Consider the following 11,366-nt stretch of genomic DNA (forward strand, 5'->3'; position numbering starts at 1 on the left):
GGCATTAGTGTGTACTCAGCGTTCTTGTGAATCTTTACCTGTTCCATATGCATTTAACAACAACACGAGGGCACGGAGGGGGAGAAAAGACGGCCAGTCAACAACACTCCCGACACTGAGGGAGGTGAACATCAATAGTGCCACCTGAATTAATGTAATCTGGCTGCGACGCGGAGAAAGAGAGAGAGAGAGAGAAAGAAAGAATGAATCACTCACAGTCCTCTCCCGAGTAGCCCACGAGGATGCGGGGCTCGGGGGCTGAGCCCTTGAGGTTGAGGGCCTGAATCTTGATCTCGTACGCCACGAATGTGGGGGTGTCCTTTACCACGAAGGAGTGGCGCTTCACCACGTGCTCCTCCCAGGCGGTGTCCACGCCCTGCCGCCGGTAGCTCACCTTGTACTTCAGGCCCGGGCCGTTGTGCTCGATCGGCTCCAGAGGCTGCAGAATAGGAGACAGGAACCCCCATTTAATAACGATATGTGTGCCGAAGACACACACTCAGTTAATAAACGACGACCCGTGAAAGGTTACGTCTCGTGCTCTCTTTTGTAATCAGAACGTTTTCCATTTCTTTCTCTCTAGTCTATGACTTTCTAGTACAAGTTCATTGAACCCAAATGAAAGTGAATGAGACTAAATTTGGCGCGACCGTCTTCCTCGTCAGACTTCTATAGATGTATCGTTTAAACAGAAAGAATATTTGAGGTATGAGTGGCTTAGAAGACAAGAGATTAGTCATCTTAAGAATGGTCGACTCCCTGACTCTACATAATGGCTGTGCGATAGAGAATAGGAGATGGCACAAGAAAAATCCACAAAGGCACAGTGCTAACAATGAAGGACCTCCACTATGCAGGGCATGGCTACATTATGACGGGGAGCCAAGGAGATAATAAGTGGGGCTGAGATTCATCTTTTTACAGGAGGCTGAATTTATTTCAGGTTAAAAAAAAGAGTCACACACACATACTCCCCAATCGTTTCCTTCTCACTTATTAATCAAAGGCAGCTCTGTCTGACTTTCATAGGAATTCCATTCACTTTGATCACGCCTCACAATGGCTTGGCAAAGTGCTCCAGCTCAGAATAATATAAAATCTCCCTCATTTCCACATATAGAGCGATATTTCTAAATGTGCTCTTTCAGATGTAACTAAGATTGCAAAATAATGACCGTCAATAGTTGCCTTTCTTCTTCACTGAATGAAAAAAAAAGACTACGGTTTCTTCATCTTTCCTATCCTGTTCTTTCATCTCTGTCTCCAGCTCCTCAGGGTTACATTCTGAGCGTTGGAAGAACATACGCGGTGCCTTACCTCCCACTGAATATCCATTTCATGTGGCAAATGACCTTCGATTTTGATATTTTCGGGGTTCTTGTCAGGAGCTTTGAGAAGGAGAGGAGAAATATGGATTTTGTCAGCGCAGGAATTGTTAGTGGGAAAATGGGCTGTAAAATGTGCACATTAGGGTCTGGAATCTCAATGAGGGCAGAAATCAATTATTACCAACAAGAAGTTCAACCAGAGGGGGAGCTCAGAGCGCTTGTATAGACATTACATGGGGGAAGGGGGCAGTGGGGTGTGGGGTGGGGTGAGGTGGGGGGCAGGGGGGCTGTATTGGGAAAAAAAACGTGGCCGACAGACACTGAAAGATGGCCCACCTCGCGCGGGGGTCTTGTAGTTTTCCGATGGTTCGCTGGGCCGCCCCGTGCCCACGTCGTTGACCCCGGACACGCGGAATCGGTAGTCGGCGTGGCCTTGGAGCTTCAGCACGGCCGACGTGTGGCTGCCAGGGACCCGCTGCGCCGGGCGCCAGATGCCCGGCTCGCGCTGGATCTCCTCGAACTCGATAACGAACCCTGTGGACAGGGGAAAAAAAACGGGTTAATATCGACAATTCCCATGGTGCCCCTCTCCTGCTCTGCACACGGCTATCGTTAAGAAGTCCCGTGGCTTAGCTATGCAGATAAGTCCCATTGACCCCTAGCACCATGAGTAATGAAGCATGTCTACGGGCAGTGTGCCCATGCGGCTACACAACAGTCTCAAATTAATCATAACTGGGCTGTCTTCTGCCCTGGACCCTGCTGCTGAGGTGCCGCAGAAATGAGAGAAAAAAAAATGGCCGCCCCAAGACTCGAGGAAGGCTCCAATTACCGGTGGTGGAGCTGTTGTGGTCGTCCCCCGGGATCCATTTGAGCTTCACACTCTTTTCGCTGCGTTCGGACAACATCAGGTCCTCCGGTGCATCGGGGACATCTGGGGGGGAAAAAACAGGGCTTTGATAGATACACAGACAACACATAAGCCTCCTGGGCAGGCCATGCAGCCACGGACAGCACAGCCTCAGAGCTCAGCACACACACACACACACAGACTCAGCTCTGAGTCAGAGGCCTCACAGATTATTTTCTCCTTGGTCCAGCCTGGTCCATAACCAGAAAGGAGTTGGTGACACCAGGAATGAACACAAAGAGGAAGGAGTTGGCGACATCAGGAATGAAGACACAAAATAATTAACAAATTCATAAAACAGACATGAAGCTAGGATATAAATATAAATTGTTTACAATTTCACACACTATAATTGATGTATGCTTTATAGAACAGGCAAAGTATGGTCTTATTCAAGCATATTACTAATGTGATAGAATTTTGTATTTCATTTCAATAAACGTCTGTGTACGGCAGAACAATATTACCCAACCCAAGCCGTGGTTGCGTAATGCTTAAGAGTACCTTGAAAGGATCTTGGATTACTGTGTCCATATGGCTGGTTATCCTGCCAATTATTGTGGTTGGTTTTTGAAAGTTGAGAGTAGCACATAAAAACAAAGTGCTTTTCCTCTATAAAACTGTGTGTGTGTGTGTGTGTGTGTGTGTGTGCAATGCCAGAAGTGAACATGTCAGACACACCCACTCACCCAGAACGATCAGATGTGCAGACGCAATATCTTGGTCCACTGGGCTTCGGACCACACATGAGTATCTTCCCTGGTCAGAGTGGCTCACGTTGGCAATCTGGAGGACCCCATCATCCACCAAATAGCTGTTGGTGCAGGGACACAGCCACACATTGATTGATTGAGTCTCGCGAGACAGAGACCTTTAAAGCATCTTGACCGAATAAAAAGCAAGGCAGTGTTTTACTGTACCCCATATCCTCAGTGTCGTTGAACGCTATCAGCATGCCGTCTTTCAGCCAGAAGGTCTCCATGGCGTGGTTGAAGGAGGGGTCGAACTCTGCCTGACATGCAAACTGGGCTGTGGTCCCAATCAGGATGCGCAGATCCAGAGGTGGGTCCTGTATTCTAGTGGGATCTGGAATACAAGGATTACAAGGTCAGATTAGAGTCTTCAGATTATGCTCACTGTCTGCAAGGTTCTACGTGTAGGATTTTCTGTTCAAAACGTTCAAAAATCAACTTAGAAATAGCAAGATATAACCACTTTTCTGCAATGCCAAAAATGCCTATGCTCTGTGTTGTCCTGATCTAATCCACAACAATTTACATGCTAACCAGCTTTGTCTTGGTCAGCTTAGTTTGCTACCTCAAGAGTTGCTGAATCAAATACAGGCAAGCCAATGGAAGAGTGTGTTTAACTGATGCCATGGTGCACAACTTCATAGCTCTTGTAAATGACAAAATGCACTGTCTATTAGTCAGCAAGCACCTTTTATATCCAGGACAGCGGTGATGGCATTTGTGCCCTCCACATTTTTGGCGATGCATGAATACTCTCCCATGTCCTCTTCCTGTACCATGGAGATTTCCAGAGAACCGTTGTCATGAAGGTGAAACCTTGGCCCTTGCAAAAAGTCTGCACTGTCTTCTTTGCTCCTACACATGAAAAGAACACAGTTAAATATATTAGAGACAGAATAATAAACACATTCTGTGCAAGTGGTTGAGGTGAAATAAAAGACAGAGAGAACCCATCCAATGCCCAATATTAGATTCGTACCACAATAGCTAATTTAGCTTACACACCTAATGAGGACGATAACACCACCTGGACTGGTGCTTTACTGCACCCTAATGGACACGATTGGTGTTAATATTATCTGATGACAATACCGAGACTGTACTGTATGTCAAAATAACCAAACATTACATGTGTCCTCTTGGTTATCGTTATGGATATGAGTTGTTGGCAGGTGGTGGATGGTGGTGGTGTCCTACCAGGTGATGCTGGGGGGTGGCGAGGCGAAGGTCTTGCAGTGGAGGACCACACTCTTCCCCTGCACCGCCAGGTACTGCAGGCCGTCCTCCGTCACAATCACTGGTGGCAGGTCTGCATGCAGAGGCAATCAAAGCACAACCGGAAAAAAAAAAAAAAAAAAAAAAAAAACATGTGAGGAACGAGAAGAGTGTGTGTGTGTGTGTGTGTCAGTGTGTGTGTGTGTGTGTTTTGTGCAATTTCAACCTGATTCACTGCGCGGGACAGCAGGCACACATTGGAATGGCGAATGCAGTATTCATTGAGAGAGCCACCCTGGGCCTGTCAGGGGCTTTCTCCCATATCTGCCTGCAGCAGGAGCGGCTGTGTTTCTAAAGACGCCTCAGACAGTGTGAAAGCAGCTGGACTGCAAATAGACTCCCTGGCAGTTTATTGAGAAACCAAATGGAGACCAGTCATTCTCTCTGTCTCCCTCTCTCTTTTTTAGCCCTATCTCCCTCTCTCTGTCTCTCTCACTCTCTTTCTACCTCTCTTTATCTCTCTCTTTATCACTCTCTCTCTTTCTCTCTCCATCTCTCTGTCTCTGTCTCTTTATATTATCAGATGAAAGTGGCACATGGTCCACTTACTGGAGCTGAATCAGAGTGGGGAAGACACATGTGTTAGCATATAAAAGAGCTTGCCTCCTCTCCGAGAGACCCTCGGGGTGTGTGTGTGTGTGTGTGTGTGTGTGTGTGTGTGTGGGGGGGGTGTTATAGGAAGGCATGTGGGAGACCTCAGCCTCTCGCCCCATACAATCTTCTCCTTCAGTGGCTGTGGCCGCAAAATAAGCAAAGGGCAGCTCTTCCTCTCAGAACACACACACACACACACACACACACACACACACACAGACGCACACACAGACGCACACACACACACGCACACACACACACACATACGCACAGACAAACATATTCTCCTGCCATATCACCCGTACCTCAGCCTTCCATCTGTCAAGTAACAGAGGAGCAGATGCTTCCAAAAGCAACCGTGTGTTGTATTCTCTCCAGGTCTGTTTTTCTGGTGTGGTGGTGTGCTTGTTTGCTTGTATATCTTTTACTCTCTCTCTCTCTCTCTTTCCACACTTCTCTACGTTTCTTATCATTATTTCATGTCGGGCATAGAACACCGTGCTGAGAAACGGCTGTGAGCATGGGCAGAGATGGTCTCAGAGAGAAGGGCCGAATCGTGTAAGGTCTGACATGTTTGGCAGTGCGCCCACTCAAGGGTCATCTCCAAAAGCCAGTGAGCTAACAGCGGGCACCTACTCATGATCATGATGTTGGCGTTGGCCAAAGAGCTCTACAGCAGGCACCTACTCATGATCATGATGCTGGCGTTGGCCAGGGTGAGGCTGTGAACCTACTCATGATCATGATGTTGGCGTTGGCCAGGGTGAAGCTGTGAACCTACTCATGATCATGATGTTGGCGTTGGCCAGGGTGAGGCTGTGCACCTACTCATGATCATGATGTTGGCGTTTGTCAGAGATCGCTACAGCGTGCACCTACTCATGATCATGATGTTGGCGTTGGTCAGAGAGCTCTACAGCGGGCACCTACTCATGATCATGATGTTGGCGTTGGTCAGAGAGCTCTACAGCGTGCACCTACTCATGATCATGATGTTGGCGTTGGTCAGGATGACTCCGTGCACCTACTCATGATCATGATGTTGGCGTTGGTCAGAGAGCTCTACAGCGGGCACCTACTCATGATTATGATGTTGGCGTTGGTCAGGATGACTCCGTGCACCTACTCATGATCATGATGTTGGCGTTGGTCAGAGAGCTCTACAGCGTGCACCTACTCATGATCATGATGTTGGCGTTGGTCAGGATGACTCAGTGCACCTACTCATGATCATGATGTTGGCGTTGGTCAGAGAGCTCTACAGCGGGCACCTACTCATGATCATGATGTTGGCGTTGGTCAGGATGACTCCGTGCACCTACTCATGATCATGATGTTGGCGTTGGTCAGAGAGCTCTACAGCGGGCACCTACTCATGATCATGATGTTGGCGTTGGTCAGGATGACTCCATGCTTGTTGGAGGCTTCGCACTGATAGACGGCGCTGTCGCTGGAACTGGCTCTCTGTAGGATGATCTTGTCATCAAACACCTTCCTGTTGACGGCCGGCGTGTCTGGGGAGGAAAGCAGAGCCGTTGGTCAGTGAGGGAAGCGCCACGGGAGGGTGGACGGTGGGGATGTTACATTTTCTATTGTCCTCATGACAAGAATTTGTCATATTCCAACATGGATGCTATACAGATGCTTAATACTTGACCAATGGCTGTAACCCTATTACTTCAACCTACGGTATTCTTGCACTGATATAGTTTTTTATATTACTTTGTCTGCATTATTCTCTTATATGTCCATATTTATATTATGCTGGTCTCTAGACTTTATTCTTGCACTGTTGCACTTTTGGACTTATTATTTGCACCATCACCATGACACCCACTCTCATAGAGCACCTTACCATGCATACAGAATCACAGGTCCTTGCTCTGTCACTGCAAGTGCCTCATGCTTAATCATCCTTATGTGGATATTTGATTTAGTTTTATTTAGTATACTTAGTATTTTTTTTATATATTTATATATACTTATATTACTTTTTCTGCTGTAAGTGCATGTTGTGTGTGATGTCTGTATGCTACTGAGACCTTGAATTTCCCCTTGGGGATCAATAAAGTATCTATCTATCTATCTACTGTATCTATCTACAGTAGTTGATGACATGTTTACATGTGCTCCTGAATCACATGGACCGTGGAATGAGAACAAGCATGGTGGAGGGCAGAGGTCAAACTGAGGTTGAGGATGAAGAGGTCATGAGGTCAGTTTTACGTATTTCCATAGCTCTCAAAAAGTGTAAGCTTATGTGACTTGTGACCCAGAGGATAGTGTTGAATAGTACTATTTTCCATGCTGTTGTTTATATCGTTATTAATAAACATTACCACTAAGCATCGTGCTACAGTTTTAGGTCTAAAACACCCTTCCCTAGACTGGTGTGCTGTGGCACTGGGTGGGGATGTACGTGGACGAGCTGCGGCAGTACCTTTCAGCGGAAGGCCGTTGACCCTCCAGGACACTGTGGGCCTGGGGTTGCCGGTGGCGGAGCACTTGATGACCACAGTGGAGCCGATCATGTTCAGCTGACTCTCAGGCTTGGCCACCCACTGAGGGGGCTCTGGGGGATGAGGAGAATTGAAAATGAGGTGTGTTCAATTGAATACAAGTCACACCAGTAAACATACTCCTCAATAAGAGCAAGCATAGAAATATGTGTGAAACATGGACAAGGTACGCCATTACTATGACCACAACTATACATAGAATCCTCAGCAAAACACTGGCTAAGATGGTGGTCATAAATGTTTGATAAACAAGAATGATAAAACATTCCTTCGGGATCAATAATGTGTCTCTATCTATCTATTTGTAGTAAATAGTATAAGACATTCACTGACATAAACACAATAAATAGAACAACAGAATGTTCTGCACTAAACCACAGTAAGCTGGAAGCACAGTAAATATCTCCACATTTCCTATACTGTACACACACGTGTTTCTTGTACTGTACACAGCATGACTATGCACTACAGAAACAGACTGAGTGACCCTGAGTGAAAGTGAGTCGGTCAGCGAGCTCTGAGGACCCTCACCCTCCACGATGGCGTGGAAAGAGTGTGCGACTTCGCCGTGGGAGTTCTTGGCCTTGCACTTGTACTGGCCCTCGTCCTCCTGCTGCACCTGGGGGATCCTCAGAACCTTCCCGTGATTCTCCACAATGGCCCGGTCAGGAAGCCCATGGCCCACTTTGAACCACTCCACCTTTGGGGTAGGGCTTGAGACCACGGCAGGGAGGGGAAGACAATGTTGGTGTGGAGAGAGAGGGAGTGAGATTCCCCTGTGCTTGCATCCAGCCCGCATTGTGGCAATACTAACAAATATGACTTTTCAATACATGAAAAAGCTTGTTTAGATTTAACACATTGCTGAGACATTATATCCAATACTAAAACTCAGTTAAATGTAAATAAGCAATGTCTGACTTAAATCCATGAGAAAATAATATAAAATAAAGGCAATATGTTATTATTACTCATTACTGGTATTATTAATAATTTATAACAGTTAGACAGTCTGTTATATCACAAATCTTATTCATATGTGTAAGTGATAGATAACTATACTTACAATCCTGCAGCAATGCACTCTAGCAACAGTTCCTCTCCCTTGACTAGATATGTGTATGTTCGGTCACCAGAGGGCGCCAAAAGACTGGGTTTACTCTTCAGAATGAAATTGGCTGCCATGGAAAACAGGCATGGTGAGAAGGGAATGTCTGATATTACAGTAACATGCTTTTAATTCCACATGCTATCAGATGCAAGTCAACATTTCCTATCCTAGCCACATCATCAACTGAGAATGAACAAGGTCCAAGAGAAAAACATGATTGAAAAAAAAAAAACATCATACAATAAAATGCATTTTCATATTATCTTATTTCATATTTAATATTTTGCACCAAATAATATTATCTTAAATAAGTCTTAAATAACTCAAACTTGTGGACAGATAGACCTTGTTAATTATCGGTTGACAACATGAAAGTGCCTAAACAGAAATGGCCTGGAAGCATTTTTTTCCTGTATGGGAACAAATTACCCCCTTTTCTAAGAAAATTGTATGTTTAATGGAAAGTAATTTTGTTTTCCTACGAATAGCACTTACCACGACTGCTATCTGACGCTGAGTCCCCCACTAACCCAGCTGAAATGGAGAGATGAGGAGGAGACATGGAGATGTGCAAATTAACCAAAGGGGAAAAAACAAGGTACTTCATGGGGGAAAAATATAAATGTTGATAATGACCACAAATGGCAGACACAAAGCACAACACAGCGAGAAGAAAAAGGCAATGTCTGTGACTGCTCCCTGAGAAATGATCACTCACAGGTGGCATTATCAAACGGCCTGCGTGAGTGAGCACCATTTCTTTCTCAAATTCCTTTGCTGAAGGTCAACAAGCACTTGAGGAATAAAAAGGTTGTGGAGACAGGTACAAGCACACACACAAATGCACACACACACACATTAACACGCACACGCACACACACACACACACACACTCACACACACACACACATAAACAAACACACACACACACACACACACACACACACACACACACATAAACACACAATCTGTAAAAGCATGTGGAGATTTGATCTCTCTTTCTCTCCTATCTGCCATGGCTTAGATTACAGCTGTACAATTTCACCCCCTGCTGTGACTACGTTCTGTCATCTTGTCACTCTCTGTCACAAGTGGAATGTTTAAAATGAACTTTGGAATGTGATGTCATCTGAGCAAGTGAAAACTAAGGACTACTGCATGTGTCTGTGGTAGAATCAGAAAATCTAGTGCAGAAATCAAAATCTGTTCTTCTAGTTTGCTGTTCGGTTGTAGTAGTGACTGCTGCCCAATAAAAAGTCAGATCAGAAATACGTGGCAAAGTGCTGCCAGACATACTGCTTTTCACCACCAGGGACATGGCAGTTTTCTGCACGATGGTCCTGATCCTGGTGAAGGAGGCGAAGCAACAGTAGTCCCTACGGCTGTCTTTCTGCTGGGCGTTGGCGAAGTAAAGGTCTCCATTCAGGCCCATAGTGACCCTCTCATCCTGTTCAATGTGCTGGAGACCTGCAGGGATATACAACAGACAATGCATGGGATCCCCTATGAAACAAGCATCTAATGCATCTCATGCATTCTTCAACCATTACACACTATTAACTGTTGTAATGACATTGTAGTCCTACATAAACCGAAAAAGCACAATGGAACTTGTTGAAGCTACAATAATGCATGGCATGCCAAAAGGCATGATTAAGAGTGATCCAGATGCAGTTCTTTAGTTTATACACACTGACAAAATGATCATCAATAACGACTGCGAGCAGCGCTTATGTCAAACACATCCAGTGTAAACACTGTAAACAAATCCATCCATCCGACAGCAATATGCTAATGTTGGCAATTCACTGGCAGTTTTCCATCCCACTCCTCCACTGCACTACATCCATCTCCGTGTGGCTAGCTGGACTTGGACAAGTGCGCTGGGGCTCTCTCACTCACCCATTGTCATCCAGTAGATTTGCAAAGGGGGGATCCCTTTGGGAGGGTCGCATTTCAAAATGACCGGCTGACCCTCCTCCACCACGATGGGATCGATTTTCTCTTTTGGGAACTTCGGCACATCTTAAATGAAACAAAGAGAGAGAGAGAGCGAGAGAGGGAAAGAAAGAGAGGCAGACGGAGAGAAAGAGAGAAGGGGGTAGGGATGTAACAGTCACTACTTGTTAAATCACTTCCATCCTGCAGGTGGCAGTCAGGAATAATATTCACATGGGCTCTTTTAAATCAGCCCTGATTTACACTCCCCTCCACAGCGGTGCCGTACAGGGGAATCGCCTTCCAGCACGAGGCACGGGGGGAATAGCATAAGAGACGCCATCACTGTTGTTACACTGTCGCAACAAACGGGGTTGAGTGATTGAGGGTTGGCTGGGGCTTGACACAGTTACCTTTGAGCCCGAGCCATCTTTGAGGATTTATGTGGTTTGCTCGCGAGCGAAATGAAAAATGTGCCTGGGGAAATGAAGGGGAGAGGCACTTTCTCAGTCCTTTCTCTATCAGGCCCGGAGGCCCTAAAGGCCCACAGTGGAGGGCTTTGGCTGGGAAGAGGGCCGGGGTCTGTTGGTGCTGTGAGTGGGGGTGGGAGTTGAGTGATTTGCTCTGTCTGTGTGGCTGGCTAACACAGCGGACAACCCACAGGGGACTACGTGCGTTCAGGTTATTGAATTCCGGGTCCCCGTATCATGCTAAGGGAACAAAGTGTAGAGTCGTGGAGTCGGAGATACTCACGGGGCACAACAAACTCGATCTCCTCAGATATTGCCGTGCCCATTTTGTTTGAAGCGTAGCAACGGTAGTTGCCCTGGAACTCGGTGAGATTCCCGCTGTTGGGGATGACGAAAGTCCCCGAACCATCCTCGGCGAGCAGTCGGGGGTCTTGGAAGGGATCGAACACCTGCCCGTTTTTCTTCCATT

General features: G+C 46.3%; 1 protein-coding gene across 2 annotated transcripts in view; it reads right to left on the reverse strand.

Moving 5' to 3' along the window:
- Positions 1-11,366, reverse strand: part of chl1b (cell adhesion molecule L1-like b) — a 65,378-nt gene that overhangs the window by 12,854 nt on the left and 41,158 nt on the right. For both annotated transcript variants that reach the window (XM_076269334.1, XM_076269333.1), the window contains exons 4-19: positions 11,181-11,366; positions 10,392-10,514; positions 9,786-9,956; positions 8,985-9,023; positions 8,445-8,556; positions 7,910-8,091; positions 7,300-7,431; positions 6,233-6,373; positions 4,188-4,299; positions 3,679-3,845; positions 3,159-3,324; positions 2,928-3,052; positions 2,161-2,262; positions 1,665-1,862; positions 1,318-1,388; positions 217-439 (exon numbers count right to left, since the gene is read on the reverse strand). The exon at positions 11,181-11,366 is cut by the window's right edge and continues 5 nt beyond it. In XM_076269334.1, coding sequence (XP_076125449.1) covers positions 217-439; positions 1,318-1,388; positions 1,665-1,862; positions 2,161-2,262; positions 2,928-3,052; positions 3,159-3,324; positions 3,679-3,845; positions 4,188-4,299; positions 6,233-6,373; positions 7,300-7,431; positions 7,910-8,091; positions 8,445-8,556; positions 8,985-9,023; positions 9,786-9,956; positions 10,392-10,514; positions 11,181-11,366 — 2,250 coding nt within the window. The remainder of the gene's footprint in view (positions 1-216; positions 440-1,317; positions 1,389-1,664; positions 1,863-2,160; positions 2,263-2,927; positions 3,053-3,158; positions 3,325-3,678; positions 3,846-4,187; positions 4,300-6,232; positions 6,374-7,299; positions 7,432-7,909; positions 8,092-8,444; positions 8,557-8,984; positions 9,024-9,785; positions 9,957-10,391; positions 10,515-11,180) is intronic.

This window comes from Alosa pseudoharengus, unplaced genomic scaffold (genome assembly GCF_046254945.1).
Source record: "Alosa pseudoharengus isolate Yale_2024_CS ecotype anadromous, Long Island Sound unplaced genomic scaffold, YU_APseudo_1.1 YU_APseudo_1.1_scf_5, whole genome shotgun sequence".
NCBI lineage: Eukaryota > Metazoa > Chordata > Actinopteri > Clupeiformes > Clupeidae > Alosa > Alosa pseudoharengus.